Genomic DNA, 19045 nt, shown 5'->3' with positions numbered 1-19045 from the left:
AAACAACCTGAAACACATGGCCAGACATTGTTTCCCCATCACCCGTTCACCACATCGGCTCCCCCCTACTATACCCGGGGGGCATCCCCCCACCCAAAAGTTCTGGGAAATTTTCAGCCTTCTGGGCGCATAGTTTTGGGGGTTTGCCTGAAATGCCTATGATAAGGCGAGATAACAGGTCTGGGCTCAAAACCTGGGCAGTTTTCTGTTTGGGGTCACGTGAGAGTTCGTAAACTCAGCCTCCGTCAGTCGTAGGCTGTTTTTTTCCATTCTTGAGCCGTTTTGTCCCCGTTGAACCTAATTGCATGTTTTAGAGCCGTTTTGGGTCATTTCCATTTTTTTGCCAAGTTGACATACCGATTGGCCGTTCGGCCTAGGTTTTTTTGCCTCTCGTGACCTACAACACACGTGTCACGGCTAAATTCATCCCTCCATCTTCCGTTTCTACCCGTTTGCATATAATTCCATGTCTGGGTGTCGTTTCCAAACATTTTCACCGAAATCGGCTGCTTTCGTTCCGGTCACCCGTCAGCCCGTTTTTGGCCTCCCGTGAGCTATAGCACACGGTTTTCGACCGTTTTCACCCGTGGCCGTTTTCATCCCTCCATCCTCCGTCTCCACCCGTTTGCATATGATTCCATGTCTAGGTGTCGTTTCCAAACGTTTTCACCGAAATCGGCTGCTTTCGTTCCGGTCACCCATCAACCCATTTTTGGCCTCCCGTGAGCTATAGCACACGGTTTTCGACCGTTTTCACCCGTGGCCGTTTTCATCCCTCCATGTTCCGTCTCCACCCGTTTGCGTATGATTCCATGTCTAGGTGTCGTTTCCAAACGTTTTCACCGAAATCGGCTGCTTTCGTTCTGATCACCCGTCAGCCCGTTTTTGCCTCCCGTGAGCTATAGCACACGGTTTTCGATTGTTTCACCCGTGGCCGTTTTCACGGAGTTTTCACCGAAATCGGCTGCTTTCATTCCGGTCACCCGTCAGCCCATTTTTGGCCTCCCGTGAGCTATAGCACACGGTTTTCGACCATTTTCACCCGTGGCCGTTTTCATCCCTCCATGTTCCGTCTCCACCCGTTTGCATATGATTCCATGTGTGGGTATCATTTCCAAACGTTTTCTCCGAAATCGACTGTTTTGGTCCGATCGTCGCCTAAGGTGAATAGTACGTTCTTAACCGTCCAAGTACTTGGGTACTTGCTGACTTGTGTTGTTTTTGCCTTGTGTGTTTCGCTTATTTTCACTATGGCTTACTCGCAACGTCTTTGCCCGTCGCGGCGAGCTCGAGCCTGAAGATGTGAATGGGGGTAGAGGGGGGAGGGACGAATCCGTGCGACGCGGGGCTGGCTCTCAGTGGATCGTGGCAGCAAGACCACTCCTTGGTCCGTGTTATATTAATAGGGACATCCGTATCGATGGTTTTATCATAAGGTGCCGGCGGAGTCCTATCCGTTAACGAAACCCAGTGGCCATCTTCTAGTTACTCGACAGCAGGACTAGTTTACACGGCAATTAATCTTTTTAAAAGAACACTGAAGCACAATGGACTGCAAACCTTGGAGCCCCCCGTTTTTTGAGGCCATACCTTAAAAAGGCTTGAAGGCGCATTTTGGAGATGAATTGATTTTTGAAGCATCGATCGAACTGGGAGCAAACTTAAAGCAGACTAGTACGTATAACAGTACACAGTTCTTCTCTTCCCCTCCGTACCGTTTCTTGTTTGCAAGTTCATGCACCTGATGCCAGATTTTGTAGCTCAAAACCAGCATCTACCATAAATGCATTCCCAACAGCTTGTTAACCACTCCTGCGACCATTACAAGCGCATGGATAGATACTGCAGAACAGCATTAGCTTTTTTTTGTTACCTATGACACTAAGGTAATCAACATCAGCTGGATTTGGTGGCTTGCTGCTTTGACACTGCACCTTGGTTAAAAAGAAAAAAGAAACACAGGGGTGTGGACTCAGGCATGGGTTAGCCTCCAACAGTCCAACCTCTCACCTAATGCTGGATGGATCCGATAAGGCCACTCCACCAGCTGTGGGCGCCGCTTGACGGACGGCGAATGAAGCGGCGAAGCAACAACTACTTAGTAAAGATCACAAGCTTTCATTGATGATGGAGCATGCGCAGGACTCGCTTTTTGGCAGAGAAGAAACAAGCTTGTGACAGTGCCTTCAAGAATGTGATCCCCATCATCAGTGAACAGGAAGGAGCTCAGTGAGCCATGAAGGCCTCATCTTTGAGAGTTTTTTTTAAAAAAGGGATAAAAAAAACTAAAATTCGAAAAAGGGGTGGCCGTTGGAAAAATTTAGAGAAATGGGTGCCTCCCGCCCGCTGAACGGGCGGGACGCGTGGGGCCCGGGACATCCCGCCCACCCAGAGGGCGGGATGTCACCCGAGGACCTCTTCGCAAATAAATTATTTGCGAAGAGGTCCCTGGGAGGGCATCCCGCCCAACCAAAGGGCGGGATGCTATGCTGATGAGCATCCCGCCCTTTGGTCGGGCGGGAGGTCCCCCCACCGGCTATTTAAGCCCCAACCTGCCCCAAAAATGCCATTTTATCCAGCAAAAATCAGAAAAAAGAGAAAGAGAGGAGAGGAAGAGAGAAGAGGAAGCGGCGAAGCCCTGTCCACACGTCGATTTTGAGGTATATTCTCGTTCTAGCCATATAAGTACTTGAAAATAACTATAATTTAGGAAATATTTGTTAGAGTAGTTATGTTTGGAATAGTTTTAGTATTTTCATTTGTTTTTAGTATAATTTATAATCTGAATAGTTTAGAATCTGTAAAATATAATCTGAGAGTCGCTGAAATTTAGGATCGTCGTTCGTTGTGTATTAATATGTAGTATAACTAGTTTATTAATGATTGACAGATATGTCTTCCGAGAAGGGTATTTTCAGTATATATTACGGAGAAGGAAATGTGATTTATGGGCCGAATGGGGTAGATTTAAGTGAATTCAACTGTGCGGTCAGAGGAATTACCAGACCGCACGAGAGGACATTTGAATCCCTATGCAACTGGTTAATGAGGGGACTAAGGATTAATCAGGAGACACACACTGTGAGTGTTCAATGCGTCATAAATCTTACCACTCACGCTTTGATCTGGGAGCTTATGCCACTTGCAAGCAACGAGGACTGGTTAACTTATCTGCAAAATGCAAGTCATTGGCAGTGGCCACTGGTACTCCTTGTCAGTGTGCACCAAAACCCTCCTTTGATAAACATTGAAGCTGGTCCGGGGGATGAAAATATTGATGAAGAAGTCGAGGAGGCAAACATTGAGGCAGGTGGCACCGCAGCACCTCAATGCGTGGCTGATGAGGGGGAGAACATACCCTTTATTGTTGAACAGCTGCAAGACGAAGAACGTGAATTGGATGAAGCAATGAATGCCGATTCGTCTGATGATGACGATGATGTGCCTCAAGATTGGGTAAGCAGCGACTTCAGTCATCTTGTCGTAGATGACGGATGTAGCTGGCCTTCGGATTGCAGGGAGAATGAAATTATCCAGGGTGCAAGGTACCACTCAATTGAAGAGGTGAAGGAAGCTGTTAAGTGCTGGTCTCTCTCTCTTATGCGAGAGTTTAAGACAGTCGAGTGCAAATCTCGTAAGTACGATGTGGTATGTGTGAAGGATGGCTGTCCATGGCGGGTGCATGCCTACAAGGGTAAATGGAAAGATTATTGGGAATGCTCCATTGTCACTCAGCACACTTGTCATTTGCCTGGGGTGCAGAAGAGCCATCGCAACCTCACGTCGCAATACATCGCAAATGAGATGTACGGGACGATAGTACAGAACTTGTCATATGAACCAAAGTCTATTATCAGGTACATTCAGGAAAAGTACAAGTATACCATCTCATACAGTAAGGCGTGGAGTGCAAAACAAAAGGTGTTGGAGATGAGGTTTGGTACGTTCGAGGCTGCATATGATAATGTTCCTCGAATGCTGGCCGTCCTATGTCAGAGAAATCCTGAAAGCTACTATGACCTGAAAACTCTAGACAGAGGAGAAGGTCCGCCCCACATATTGCAGCGGGTCTTTTTCAGCTTGGGTCCATGCATTAACGCATTCCATCACTGCCGGCCTATCCTGTGCATCGACGGGACCTTTCTCACAGGAAAGTATAGATTGCAAATGCTGACAGCTATTGGAGTGGATGGAAATAATCAATTGCTGCCTGTTGCTTTTGCTTTTGTTGAGAGTGAGAACACAGACAGTTGGTACTGGTTTCTGGAACGGGTTAAGCTTGCAGTCATTCGGGATAGGGAAGATGTCTGCCTGATTCATGATCGTCACGCCGGCATACTGAGGGCAATTCTAGATTTGCAGCAGGGGTGTGTGGAGACCGGAGAGCCGCCCAAGTGGCGTGATATTCGCAGTAGGTGGTGCATGAGGCATATCGGTGCAAACTTTTTCAGGCAATTCAAGAACAAGCACCTTATGGATATGTTCAAGAGGCTATGCAAGGAAACGAATCAGCAAAAATTTAACAAGCAGTGGCAGAAACTTGATGAACTGACCGGGAAGAAAAGAGCCGAGGACGCATCAAAAAACATAACTGCACAGGATGAAGCAGAGGCTTTGTGCTCTTTGCCAACAGATACTGCACGTACTCGCAGAAGATCTGGGTCAGCGGTGAAAAAATTTTCTGAATGGATTGAGAATGAACCTAAGGAGAAGTGGGCGTTACTTTATGATACCGATGGTGCAAGGTACGGTATAATGACCACCAACTTCGCCGAAGTTTACAATTGGGTGCTGCGAGGTGTTCGTGGGCTTCCACTGGTTGCAATTGTTGAATTCATTGTCCGCGGGTGTACCGATTACTTTCGGGAGCGGTTCACTAAAAATCAGATATTCATGCGAGATCCAGACAGAAATTTTGGATTCAAGGTAACAGAATATATGACTAAGAAGGCAGAAAGCGCCCGGCTACACCATGTACGGCAATGTGGAACACAGGAGCTCAAGTTTGAGGTATCTCCTAAAGATAGGGCGCGACATGGCATGAGACGTCAAACTCCTGTAAAGGAGTGCATTCTGAAGTTCGATGGAACTTGTTGTTGCTCATGCATGAGGCCCAAGTTGCTGCACTTCCCTTGTTCTCATGTAATGGCTGCTTGTGCGGATATTGGACATCCTGTCGATATATATGTTTCACATTACTTCAGAAAGGAGACAATTGCTAGCACCTGGCAGTATGAGATCTATGGGTTCCGTTTGGTTGGATCGTTCACTGAGACAGCGAATCCTGTTATCTATATTCCAGACCCAAGATCATCACGGGTTAAGAGAGGACGCCGTCAGTCACGGCGTATTCGTAATGATATGGATGAGTCAGAGCTCCGTCCGAGGATACAATGCTGCAGTGCATGTAATCAGATTGGACACACGTATAAACGTTGTCCAACCAATGATGCTGGCCCCAGTTGTGCTGAAGCTGGCCCTACAGGTGATGCTACAGATGGAAGACCTCCGGTTGCATCAAGAAGTGGGAGACGTCGCCGATCGAGTGCTAGTACGTCATCAGGCATCATTTAGTTGTAATTTTATTTAAACGTTGTTTGCTCATATGTAATATTTGCTGCGTTGAGATTCTATCAGACCTAGATACGTATTTGTAATATTTGCCGCATTGACTGAAGACACAATATTTGGATTCATGTATTTGTAATATTTGTAATGTTTATTATCATATTATTTTATTTTAAATGGCTTCATGTATTGTACTACCGTAATATTTAGATTCTACGTTGCAAACGTTATCGTTTAACTATCTTCGTACGAGTTTTAGATACCGTAATCTTCTTTGGAAAATTGAATTAAAATTTTATGTGCATACATAAGAGTATGGCGAATGAATCTTATATTTGAAAAAATTCTGAATTTCAAATAGTTTCTGAAACAAATAATCTAAGAAAAAATATAACAAAAATGGACCAGGAGCATAAGATTATAGGTTTTAGAACTTTATAGGTTTTAGAACTTTGACTATATATTAGATATTAAATAATATCACATTAGAGAATAACAATAGATTTTAATTAGAAAAGGGTTATAATTAGGTTTAGTTAACATTTCAAATTTGAAAAATTCAAGACAAAAGAAGTTAAATTTATATCAAATTTGAGTTTGAAACTTTGCACAAAGGTACCTAGAGTTTATAGAATAGTCATACCAAACTTCATAAACAACAAAGCATGAAATCCTAAAGTTATGCATAAACTTTTCTTAATCTTAGTTTTAAAATAGGAGTAAAAGTATTTTGTTTCAAACTAAACTCCATTAACAAAAGTTATAGAGTTTGAAATCTACTTTCTAACAAAACTAGTTTTGCTATTTTTGGATTTTTCTGTGAATTGTTACGAATTTTGGAAGCCAGAAAACACATACACATGAAATAACAATGCACCAGGAGGCATCCCGCCCAGTGGCCGGGCGGGAGGCATCCCGCCCAGTGGCCGGGCGGGAGGCCTCCTTCAGGGACCACTTCGCGAATGAAAAAAGTTTTCTTATTCGCGAAGAGGTCCCTGGAAATTTTTTTTGAGCATCCCGCCCTATGGTTGGGCGGGATGTCCCTTTCCGCCCTCCCAGCGGGCGGGAGGCACCCATTTCCCTAAATTTCTCCAACTGGCACCCCTTTTTCGAATTTTGTTTTTTTTTTATCCCCTTTTTAAAAAAAAGTCTCATCTTTGATTCTTTCCATACTCTTGCGCATCCGCCGGCGACGACATTGGCTGACGAGCGAGTTACAGGCCCAGCCCAACTTCAAAACATGGGCTTAGATCAGTTACTTACGAGCGGGCTCGGCTCGTTCAGATAACGGGCCTCGGCCCTCGGGTCAGCTCGCTACCACCACTGTTTTCTGTTCTGATCTGATGGCAACACCAGTTTGATTGCAGCCCCTCAAAAAAAAAAACTGTTTGATTGCCACAATGCAAATTTTTACAACACCACGCCAAGGAGACTCTGAAGGTTGAAATTCAAGGTTCAGCAGTAGTCCCGTGGTGTAAATTGGACTTTACCCCCGGCTTAATTTAGAAAACAGAGTTTACATATGCTTAATAGATTGCTCAGGTTGTTGCTCATCATACATGTCTGCACTGAGTTTTCAAAAAAAAAATACATGTGTGCATTGCACGCGTACATTTATGATGAGTACGTTCTTTGTCGTCAGCAAACAGTACTAGCCCGGAACCGGAGAAGCATGATCATGAGGGCATGTATTTGGAGAAGGTGGATGAGTGGCTCCCTCCATTTTTTCCTATCTTTATAGCAAAGCCAAAGCCAAAGCCGACAGTACGTACTAGTCTTAGCTTAAAAGAAGGAACACTAGTCAATAATGACCAGCATGCAGAAAGGCACCTTGCCAAGTCTCCATCTGTGCATGCCATCTGACTGAATGCCAATGCCATTTTATAGTACTGATTGGTAACACACACTGTGATTTTCCATTCCCACTGATCGGAGGATTCAGGATTGGATCAGTCAGTTCGCTAGGCGACTTTTGATTTTGATGCAAACAAAGCAGAGAGAGAGAGAGAGAGAGAGAGAGAGAGAGAGAGAGAGAGAGAGAGAGAGAGAGAGAGAGAGAGAGGGAGACGCACTCGCGTGCTGCATGCTAGCTACAATGCTTGATGCATCATGGAGTGGTGTCTGAAACCGTGCACGGATGCTGCTTTTTTGATACTTGTGATGATGCCCAGGAGGCTGGCCATCTAAGTAAAAAGTTGCGGGAATAATACAGGGGGGGGGGGGGAGATGTGCGTCTGAAACTCGACCAGCGAAGCGACAATGATGTCCAAAGGCAAAGCTGAGACCTGAGAGGTAGATCCAATCCTCCATCCAGTGCATCTGAGAGGAACAACATTGACCATGGTAAATGTTACTGTGTCAGCCAACGACTGACTCCTTTCTCATAGCCCCCAATGCAGCTTGATCAAGGCGGCAGCTGTTGGTTCGGGCAACCGGAGCGTCTGGAACAGCAAATGTTGGCACCAAACTTGATTAGATTCGATCTGACCTTCCATCAGGAGCTGGCTGAGGAATCCTCCATTTCGCACAGAATCGCACCCGCCCAGCCCAACCGAACCTTTTTCTTCCCCGTCTGCACATGGACTGGACCTTCTCCTCTCGGACATTCGCTCTCTTCGGTCCCCGATGCCCGTCCTCTGTCTGTCGGGATTTTTTTATCGCGTACTTATACTAATCGACCACTTTATCACTAGTTAACGACAAGGTTACCGTGGAGATGGAGAAGTAGAAAAGCTGGATTTCATCTCCTTGCTCTTCGTCCTGTCCAGTTTCTTCTGCTGCTGCTCCGGCGGCGGCGGCGGCGAGCAGGCTGTGCGGGCCGCTTCGTGCCTCGGGCAGCCAGGTAGGCTGCCGAGCTTCGGGTTGGGGAGAAAAGGAGGCCCTGCCCTCCCCTCGCTGTGGCTGAGACAGAGGCGGACCTCGCAAGTCCCATGGCTTCCGCCTTCACCGCCGCGGCTCTCCTCCACTTCCAGATGTTGGTGCTCCTCCTCCTCCCTCTCCTTCCACCGTCCGCTGCGCAGCCTGGTGAGCCGCCTTCCATCCCCATTCTCTGCTTCTCGTCTCCAAAGATTCGGTTTTTGCTTACGGCGCCGCCGCCCTTTTTCCGCCCCGCTTACGCGTTCACAGTTCTTGGTCATGCTCATGCGTGAGGAGATTTGTGAAATTGCAGGCCGCGGCATGGCAGCAGTAATTCCCTGCTTGATTTGCGCCCACAGCTTGCGTTCCACACCTAAATCTAAGCTGACTAAGCAAGCTAGTGTAGTGGCTTGTACTGTGTTAGTTCTGCATCTAAACCTCACCACCTTTCCCCTTCCCATCACGCGCTGCAGGTTTCATCAGCTTGGACTGCGGGGGAGCTCGTGATCACACAGATGCCATCGGGATCCAGTGGACCTCCGACGCCACCTTCGTCTCCGGTGGCCAGACAGCACAATTGCTGGTCCAGAACGGCCTGCAGGGCCAGCAGTTCAATACCGTGCGCTATTTCCCCGCGGACAACAGGAAGTACTGCTACACCATGAACGTCAGGAACAGGACGCGCTACCTCGTCAGAGCCACCTTCCTCTATGGCAACTTCGACAACAGCAACGTCTATCCAAAGTTCGACATTTCCCTAGGAGCGTCTCCCTGGTCCACCATTGTCGTAGATGACGCCACCACCCCCGTGGTTGAGGAAGCAATTATCTTGGCTGCTGCTCCAACGCTCAGCGTCTGCCTCTCCAATGCCAGCACAGGACAGCCCTTCATCTCTACTCTCGAGCTCCGCCAGTTTAATGGTTCACTCTACTACACCACTGATGAGACGCGCTTCTTTCTTGCACTGTCTGCAAGGATAAATTTTGGAGCAGAAAGCAATGATTCAGTCAGGTACTAATAACAACACCATGCTCATGCCTTTACATTATACTTAGCTTCATACCAGAGTTCTTAACTAGAGTTCTATGCCCAACTATAAACTTAATATCCTGTATGGCTGCATGTGATTGTTGTTATGGTTCTCTGTCCTGATGAGCTCAAAGGTCCATGAATGCTGTGCTGCCACATGTCAAATTTCTGATCATGCTTCACTTTACTGTCATAACTAAGTTGTAATGAAAACAGATGATTGAAGAGCAACCTTTTCTTGTTCCACAGATACCCTGATGACCCATTTGATAGAATCTGGGAATCTGATTCTGTGAGGAGAGCAAATTACCTTGTCGATGTTGCTCCAGGGACTGAAAGAATATCAACTACAAAGCCCATATTTGTCAGTATCAATGAAGAACCGCCCGAAAAGGTCATGCAAACAGCAGTAGTTGGCCAGGATGGGTCCTTGAACTACCGACTTGATTTGGAAGGTTTCCCAGCAAATGCATGGGGCGTCTCATATTTTGCAGAAATTGAAGATTTAGCACCAAATGAAACGAGGAAATTTAAGTTAGACGTCCCTGGCATGCCGGCACTCAGTAAACCGACTGTTGACGTTGAAGAGAATGCTCAGGGAAAATACCGTTTGTATGAACCAGGCTACACGAACTTGTCACTTCCGTTTGTTTTCTCCTTCGGGTTCAGGAAGACAAATGATTCTTCAAAGGGGCCTATTTTGAATGCCTTGGAGATTTACAAATATGTCCAAATTACTATGGGATCTCAAGATGGTGAGCAATTGTCCATGTTTCGGCGACCTTTTCTTTTTCCTAGCTACAAGAGTCCCTTATGTTTCAACATTGTACATCAAACAAAGATTTCCATTTTTGACTAAATTGATGTATGTAACATTGACAGCAAGTATCATGGCCAGCATGGTGTCACGATATTCAGAAGCAGGTTGGGCACAAGAGGGTGGCGATCCTTGCTTACCAGCATCATGGTCCTGGGTGCAATGCAGTTCAGAAGATGCTCCAAGGGTGTTCTCAATGTATGATAGCTAGGATATCATTCCACCTTCAGGTTTTTGTCTTCCTTAGTAAAACAGTATGTGACACCTGATAATTTGTTTTCGTGCAGCACATTGTCTGGGAAGAACATTACAGGAAGTATCCCAGTGGAACTGACAAAGTTATCAGGGCTGGTTGAGCTGTAAGGACTGAAAACTTTATCTTTATCTTGTCCAAGTATATGTTCTATTGACTGATCTACTTATTTCTGTAAATGCAGAAGGCTTGATGGTAATTCATTTTCTGGCCAAATTCCTGATTTCAGCGCATGCCGTAATTTGCAGTATATGTGAGTTTCCAGTTATTTTGATAATATGTTATTCTGAAATGATTCTACTAATACGTGGTGCTTTTCTTCATTCCAGTCACCTTGAGAACAATCAGTTGACTGGTGAATTGCCACCTTCTTTGGGAGACCTGCCTAACTTGAAAGAGCTGTAAGTTTAATTCTTGTGTGCACCTTTTCTTAATCTGTTCCATACTTTGGAGATCATAGTACAGTATTTCTTCAATTTCCTTTCCTTTCTATTTTATCTTTAATTCTTTATTAGTTTACAATTCTGTCTTTTCCTGCTCAAGAAACTCGAACGACCGTTGATGATAGTGATTTAGTATTTTTTTTTCATATGACTACATCTGTGCAAGGGTCTTATGGAAAGGGCCACTCTTATGAACTAAATCTTTTGCAGGTATGTCCAAAACAACAAGCTGTCTGGACAGGTTCCAAAATCACTTTTCAAGAGAAGCATTATTTTGAAGTTAGTTTCATTTTCCTTCAAGCAGATTATTTATTTCAGATCATAGTTTCATTTTCCTTCAAGCAGATTATTTATTTCAGATCATGCTTTTGAGCACTACTGTGGCTTGAGAACCTTCACTCTTCAGTGGCACCAAAATGCTTACATATGTAGATCAAATAGTTATGTTGTTCTTAGGATGGTCGCATGACTCCCATCTGTTCTAATTTGTTACATGCCTGCAGCTTCTCAGGCAACAGTGACCTTCACATCGTAAACAATGGCATTAGCCACACCATATTAATTATATGTGTGGTGATTGGGGCCATTGTGTTACTGGGTGCTGCATTTGGATGTTATTTCTTTACATGTAGGAGAAAGAAGAAACCTCATGAAGGTACACACTCTTCAGCTCAATTGACACATCTGATATTATGCTAGGGCATGCAGTGATTCTTTTTCCATCTCCAGACACGGTTGTTATTGCAGCACCTGCAAAAAAACTTGGCTCATATTTTAGTGAAGTAGCTACAGAATCAGCACACAGATTTTCTTTATCTGAAATTGAAGATGCTACTGACAAATTTGAGAGAAGAATTGGCTCTGGAGGGTTTGGCATAGTATACTACGGAAAGTTGGCTGATGGGAGAGAGATTGCAGTCAAACTTCTCACAAATGACTCCTATCAGGGCATCCGAGAATTCTTGAATGAGGTGTGTTTCTATAATAACCTTATCGTCTCCTATGAATGTTTGGGAAAACGAATAGTCTGAGATGCTAGAGCCTGATCTGATGCGATTATCCCTGTTTCTTTATGATGTAATCACCCACTAAGTGGAAAAACAGTTGCATAACTTACATAGCCTCAGTCTGTTCTAAAATTAGTCGAAGGCAACACTTCTGTATATTTTTATGCAATTCGCAATTACTGGCAGCCTTAAATCCGGAATTTGAAGTATTCTTGCATATATATCTTTAGCGCCCCTTTCATTTTTCCATGCCAATCAACTGAACAATTGCATAATGAAAGTATTGCATGCACCATTTTCTTTTCATGCTTGATTTTTCTTCTGCATGGTTTCTGTGATGAATTGATTAGTTATCTGACTAACATCTCGTTTCAGGTCACATTGCTTTCGAGAATACATCATAGACACCTGGTTACATTCCTTGGTTACAGTCAGCAAGATGGCAAGAACATACTAGTGTATGAGTTCATGCATAATGGGACACTAAAAGAGCACCTTCGTGGTAGGTCCACTTCCAACTGATGGTAAATCTACTTTGTAGGATCAATTGTAAACTGTCAGTAGGTGGATTCCCTATGCTGTTGATTTTACATCTTTAGGACTCGCAGAGCATTCCTTTATGCTTAATTAACCGAGCTCGAACACGTTGTTAGATCAGATTCTCCATAATGATAGAAAAGTTTTTGTTGTATGTCGAATGCTCAAATGCCCCTAGTTTTGCTCTTAATAGCTTATATTATTCAGTGATAAGCCTCAGCAGCAACATGGAGTATTAGATGACTGCACCCTATAGTGAAAACATATACAAATGAGTTTAAACTTTTGGTGGTGTTTCTCAGGAGCTTCTGAGGAAAAAATAACTAGCTGGCTGAAGCGTCTTGAGATTGCTGAAGATGCTGCAAAAGGTGTGTGCTCTGCTAGTTTTGCAAGACCCTACTTGTATATTGAATATGGACAATTAGCCGCCATGCTGAATATGATATGGCTAAAAAACAGGTATAGAGTATCTGCACACAGGATGCTCCCCAACAATCATCCATAGGGACCTCAAGAGCAGCAACATTCTCCTTGACAAGAACATGAGAGCAAAAGTTGCAGACTTTGGGCTATCAAAACCTGCAGTGGATGGGTCTCATGTATCGAGCATCGTTCGAGGAACAGTGGGATACCTGGACCCAGAGTAAGTCCAAGCAATCTGTCTGAGAACAGCATTTTGTATGATTCTCTAGCATTGTGTCTGAAAACCTTTTATTTATGTTTTGTTGTGGATAGGTACTACATCTCGCAGCAGCTGACAGAGAAGAGTGACATCTACAGCTTTGGCGTGATTTTGCTGGAGCTCATCTCAGGCCACGAGCCAATCTCAAATGACAACTTTGGGCTCAACTGCCGTAACATTGTTGCATGGGTAAGAAGAGAACAATAACTATTTAGCTTTTGTGCATTTTGTTTCCTGTTCCATTAGTGCCATTAGTGAAGTACTAGTGATCGATAAATGGACCAAAAAAAACTGAACGAACTTGGCAGGCTCGATCGCACATCGAGGGCGGTAACATCCATGCCATCATCGATCAATCTATGGACAGAGGCTACGACCTGCAGTCAGTGTGGAAGATCGCAGAGGTGGCCATAATGTGCGTGAAGCCCAAGGGTGCACAGCGGCCTCCCATCTCGGAGGTGCTCAAGGAGATCCAGGACGCCATCGCCATTGAGCGGGGACCCCAGGAGATGCAGCGCTCCACCACTATCCAACAGCAGCTGCTCGTGTCCAGCAGCAACAGGTCCATGGGCGACTCGTCATCGGTGAACAACAACCTGGACTTGGAGAACAATGGCGCGTCCTTCGACGAGCTGCTCATGCGCCCAGGTCTCAGATGAAATGGCAAGAAACCACACGGGCCATAATTTTATATGAAGGGGTTGTTGTTGTCAACCTGAGTCCTAGATGTCGGTTTCATTCGTGTGCTTGCTCGTAACTGAACAGTCCCTGAGCTGAGCTGTGTGTAAATGTGCAAGTAATTGTTATGTATGGGTAGCAAGGAGGAAATCAAGGGAAAGTTTTGGCTGGCACTCAAATCAGTGGATTGCTGCTGCATATTATATTTTTTGTTTGTAATCCCAGTAAACACTTGTGCCAGCCCATAAGCAGCACAACACCACTATCCACCTCAGGTAATTTGGAGATGATTCTTTCATCTTCAGGAATAGTAACTCTTAAGCAAGGGCATGGAAAAAACAAAATACTAGGAGTATACGAGTTATGAGATATGGAATGACTTACATTTGAGGACGAGAAGGCAAAAATCTTCTATTTAAAATCGGAGATGAATTACATTTGAGGACGAGAAGGCAAAAATCTTCTATTAAAATCGGAGATGACTTACATTTGAGGACGAGAAGGCTAAAATCTTCTATTTAAAATTGGAGAGGGCTCCAAATTGTAGATCGTTTTGATGAATTTTTGGGATGTTTTTGCTATGCATCTAGATAAATACAGTTTCTAAATACATACCAAAACTATATATCTAGATTTGCCAAAACGATCTACAATTTGGAACGGAACGAAGGAAGTACTTTTATGACAGTTTTTTTCATGCAATTCAAACATTTTGACCCTGTTATCCAGAGCAAAATCCGTGCTGTGGAATGCTTGAGTGCGTATCATGAGAAATAGAGAAGAGAGGAGCATGTAGCTGCATCACAACACCAGCAAAGCTAGCTAGGACTCGGAGGAGAACGCAAGGCGTCCCCGGCGGCGCGTTCCTCAAATCCAAGCGCCACGCCTCAGTTCTTTCACCTCTTACCGTCGTCGTCATCCCCTGTCTCTCTCGACCGGCTCTCTCTCGTTCAGCCCGATCCACGTCGAGCCCGATGCCGGTTAGCTAGCCTCCAACCAACCAGCTTGTTGCTTGTCCGACTAGCCGGAGTGTCACTACATCCAGAGCTGCCAATCCACCACAGAGAGCACACTCCAATCTGCCGTCCATGGCGACCTAGTAGCAGCTCCAGACTCGCCGTGGTTTTGTTTGCGATTAAACTAATCGAGTTATTAACTAGAATTGTTAATCCGAGCTGTGCCGCAGATTTGCATCGGCGCAGCTGGACGAGCTCACCAGCTTCAAACACGAGGAGAGTATAAAAGGCTCCTGTCATTTCCCGCCATGTTTACACCTCCGGTCCGACCGCGTCCGCGCCACCGGTTCCTCCGCCGCCGCTGATGAACGCGAGGCTGCCTCCGAAGCTCCGACTCCCCTGCTGACAGTGACACCCGCGCACGGCGACGTGTTCTTGCGCCGCGGCCGTGGCCGTCCTCTTGTTCCATGCGCCCGGCCGGCTGCTTAATTGGTTGGTTATTAGTTGCCATTCGCATCGCTGTTCGTTCTTAGTTCGAGGTCCGTATAGCTTGGAGGCAGCGGTTCTGTGCCGGCGATGGCGCGGCCGCGGCGGCCGATCGGCGGTGCCCGCGTGGCGGCCGTGCTCGTGGCGGCCGCGCTGCTGCTCGCCGCCGCGCTGCCCGGGGGCGCGGCGCAGGACCTGACGGGGGACCGCGCGGCGCTGCTGGCGCTCCGGGTCGCGCTGGACCGCGGGGGCGTCCTCCCGTGGGACCCCGCAGCGGCGACGCCGTGCGGGTGGCGCGGCGTCGCGTGCGCGCAGTCCCAGGCCGGGCCCCGCGTCGTGGAGCTGCGACTGCCCGGGAAGCGGCTGTCCGGGACGATACCGCCGGGCACGGTCGGGAACCTCACCGCGCTGCGGAAGCTGTCGCTCCGGCACAACGCCATCGCGGGGGAGATCCCGGCCGACGTCGGCAACTGCGGCGAGCTGAGGGTGGTGTCCTTCAGGAACAACCAGCTCACCGGCGCCGTGCCGGGGGGTCTCTTCTCGCTGGCGGTGCTCAGGCACGTCGACCTCGCCCTGAACCGCCTCACCGGCGGCGTGTCGCAGGAGTTCAACCGGCTCAAGCAGCTGGACACGCTCTTCCTCGAGAGCAACGGCTTCGCCGGCGCGCTCCCGGCGGGCCTCTACCTTCCGAACCTCTCGCGGTTCAACGTGTCGTTCAACGCGCAGGTCACTGGCCCCGTGCCGGCGTCGCTCGCCAGGATGCCGGCGAGCGCGTTCCTCGGCACGGGGCTCTGCGACGCCCCGCTCGCCGCGTGCACCAACTCCACGCCGCCGGCGCCTCCGCCGACTCCGTCTGCGGGTGAAAAAAAGAGGAAGCTATCGCGCTGGGCAATCGTCGGCATCATCGTCGGCGCCGCGCTCATTCTCCTGCTCATCATGGGGCTCGTCGCCTGCCTCCGCCGACGTCGGGCGGCGCCGGCCGGGAGGGCCGCCGGTGCGGCGGCAAACGTGCAAGGGGGTACCACGCCCATAACAGTAACCGTGGCGAGGACGGACAGGGACGCCGTGAAGCAGTCGCACGCCCCGCCGATCGCGCCGGCGATGATCAGCGAGGGCAAGAAGCTGGTGTTCCTGGGGAGCGCGCCGGAGAGGCCGTACGACCTGGAGACGCTGCTGCGGGCGTCGGCCGAGGTGCTCGCCAAGGGCACCCTCGGCACGACGTACCGCGCCACGCTCGACGGCGGCGAGCCCGTCCTCGCAGTCAAGCGGCTCCGCGAGGTGCCCCTGTCTGAGCGCGAGTTCCAGGACAAGGCGGCCGCGCTCGGCGCCCTTCGCCACGACAACCTGCCCCGCCTCCGCGCTTACTTCTATAGCAAGGAGGAGAAGCTCCTCATCTACGACTTCGTCGGCGCCGGCAGCCTCTCCGCCCTCCTCCACGGTTCGTCCCGTTCCCGATCAACCTCGCGTCTTCGATCTCCTAGTGTACCCGCCATGCCATTTAGATTTGTTTTCTCGCTTCGCAGACGGTGGCGCGGAGGGCCGTGCGCGGCTGGACTTCACGGCGCGGGCGCGCATCGCGCTGGCGGCGGCGCGCGGCGTGGCGTTCATCCACCGCGGCGGAGCCAAGTCGTCGCACGGCAGCATCAAATCGTCCAACATCGTCGTCACCGCAGCGCGCGACGGCGCCTACGTCTCCGACTACGGCGTCGCGCAGCTCGCCGGCGCCGCCGAGCTGCCGAGGCGGGACGCCGGGTACCACGCCCCGGAGGTGACCGACGCGCGCGCCGTGCCGCAGAGCGCCGACGTGTACAGCTTCGGCGTGGTGGTGCTGGAGCTGCTGAGCGGCCGCGCCCCCGGGCGCGCCCCCGCTCTCGTGCTCGCCGGCGACGCCGACGGCGTGGACCTGCCGCGGTGGGTGCGGTCGGTGGTGCAGGAGGAGTGGACGTCCGAGGTGTTCGACGCCGCCATCGCCAACGAGCCGCGCGTCGAGGGGGAGATGCTGCGGTTGCTGCAGCTCGGCATGGACTGCACCGAGCACCACCCCGACAGGCGACCATCCATGGCCCAGGTGGAGGCGAGGATTGAGCGCATCGTCGAGGACGCCAGCCGGAAAGCCGACTTCAGCAGCACGGACGGCAGCCGGAGCGCGTCGGCATGATCGGCCAGCCAGCCGGCCTTTGTCGTCAGCTACTTTCATTCATTCTGGTTTTCATTTGAAGTACTTTGATTTGTTCATGTTCCATGTTTTTTTGGCTGCGGATTCTGCAGTGGCATAAGCTCATGCACAAATGTTTCTTGTGACATTCTTTTCCTCTGTTTCGTTAAGCATTACTAATTCCTTGGTATAAATGCATTAAAGTTGCAAATTCAGAACTCAATCAAGTATGAGAGCTAACGTAAGTACTCCCTCCGTTTAGTTTAAAAAATGTCAGACGTCTAGTGTTGACCTGAGTCAACTTTTAACTTTGACTATTTTTATATAGAAAATTACCATTATCGACATCAAATTAATTTCGTTAAATTCACCCTAAGTCCATGAAATGTCTCGATAGTATATTTGTTTGGTATTATAGATAGTAGTAAACACTGCCGTTGCCGGTCCCAAGCCCGCGATGAGAAAATGTGGAGGGTTGTGTTAGGTTTGGCGAACCAGCGTAAAAAATCAGCCACTCTAATGGAAATGAAACCCATAAGAAATTCGTTGGGGCGTAACCCTCTTAGCGACGCGCTACATCGGAACCCGGGTGTGGTGTTAAATGGGCAAGGGCCGGGTCGTCATCCCCTCAGGGGCGTGTCGTATCGTGATCTGGGTACGATGATAAGTGAGCAAGGGTCGGGTCGTCGCAGCCTCTGTGGCGCGCTACATTTGCGCCCGGGTGTAGTGAAAAATGAGCAAGGGTCTTCGCATTTCTCTCGACGGGTGCGAAGGGTAAGGAAGCTAGCCGAGCCAACTAGGATTCGTCTAAGTAGTTGGAACGTAGGGTCTCTAACAGGTAAGTTAAGAGAACTAGTCGATGTAGCAATTAGGAGGCGTGTAAATATTCTATACATGCAGGAGACTAAATGGAAGGGCCAGAAGGCGAAGGAGGTGGAGGGTTCTGGCTTCAAGCTTTGGTACACGGGGACAACTTCGGGTAGGAATGGTGTAGGCATCTTGATCGATAAGAGCTTTAAGGATGGAGTTGTAGATGTTAGGAGGCAAGGCGAACGGATTATCCTAGTGCGGTTGGTCATTGGAGATTTGGTTCTGAATATGTGATCAGTGCCTATGCCCCTCAGGTAGGTCTTAGTGAGAGCTCCAAGAGTCAGTTCTGAGAAGACCTTGATAGCATGGTTAGTACCGTGCCTATCAGCGAGAAGCTCTTCATAGGAGGAGATCTCAATGGCCATGTGGGTGCGACTAATGTAGGATATGAGCGAGTACACGGGGCTTTCGGGTATGGTAGTAGGAATGAGGGGGGGAGGATGTTTTGAATTTTGCGTTGGCCTACGACCTGTTGTTAGCGAATACCCTCTTTGGAAAGAGGGAGTCTCATCTAGTGACCTTCCATAGTGGACAATACTCGAGCCAAATCGATTTTATCCTTGCTAGAAGAGAGGATAGACGTGCCTGCTTAGATTGTAAGGTGATACCTGGGGAGTGTGTTGTCCCCCAACACAAGCTTGTGGTGGCGGATTTTCATTTTCGGATACGTGCCCACCGGGACAAACGTGCCAAGATTGCGAGAACGAA

At 48.3% G+C, this 19045-nt stretch overlaps 2 protein-coding genes across 2 annotated transcripts; both read left to right on the top strand.

The window, feature by feature from the left end:
• The first annotated feature begins 8087 nt into the window (after positions 1–8087).
• Positions 8088–14160, top strand: LOC112897401 (probable LRR receptor-like serine/threonine-protein kinase At1g67720). The gene is made up of 15 exons (XM_025965689.1): positions 8088–8592; positions 8898–9435; positions 9703–10208; positions 10336–10468; positions 10558–10629; positions 10708–10776; positions 10853–10924; positions 11177–11245; positions 11470–11621; positions 11696–11937; positions 12349–12475; positions 12813–12878; positions 12970–13153; positions 13246–13381; positions 13501–14160. Exons 1-15 carry the CDS (start codon positions 8499–8501, stop codon positions 13849–13851), a joined length of 2811 nt encoding a protein of 936 aa, XP_025821474.1. The 5' UTR covers positions 8088–8498; the 3' UTR covers positions 13852–14160.
• Positions 14161–14844: 684 nt separating this feature from the next.
• LOC112898274 (probable inactive receptor kinase RLK902) lies at positions 14845–17470 on the top strand. The gene is made up of 3 exons (XM_025966630.1): positions 14845–14850; positions 15376–16750; positions 16836–17470. The coding sequence occupies exons 1-3, from the start codon at positions 14845–14847 to the stop codon at positions 17468–17470; spliced, it is 2016 nt and encodes a 671-aa protein (XP_025822415.1).
• Positions 17471–19045: the final 1575 nt, after the last annotated feature.

This window comes from Panicum hallii, chromosome 6 (genome assembly GCF_002211085.1).
Source record: "Panicum hallii strain FIL2 chromosome 6, PHallii_v3.1, whole genome shotgun sequence".
NCBI classification, from domain to species: Eukaryota; Viridiplantae; Streptophyta; class Magnoliopsida; order Poales; family Poaceae; genus Panicum; species Panicum hallii.
Note: the sequence above shows the minus strand (reverse complement) of the source record. Positions and strands in the feature narration are given on the sequence as shown.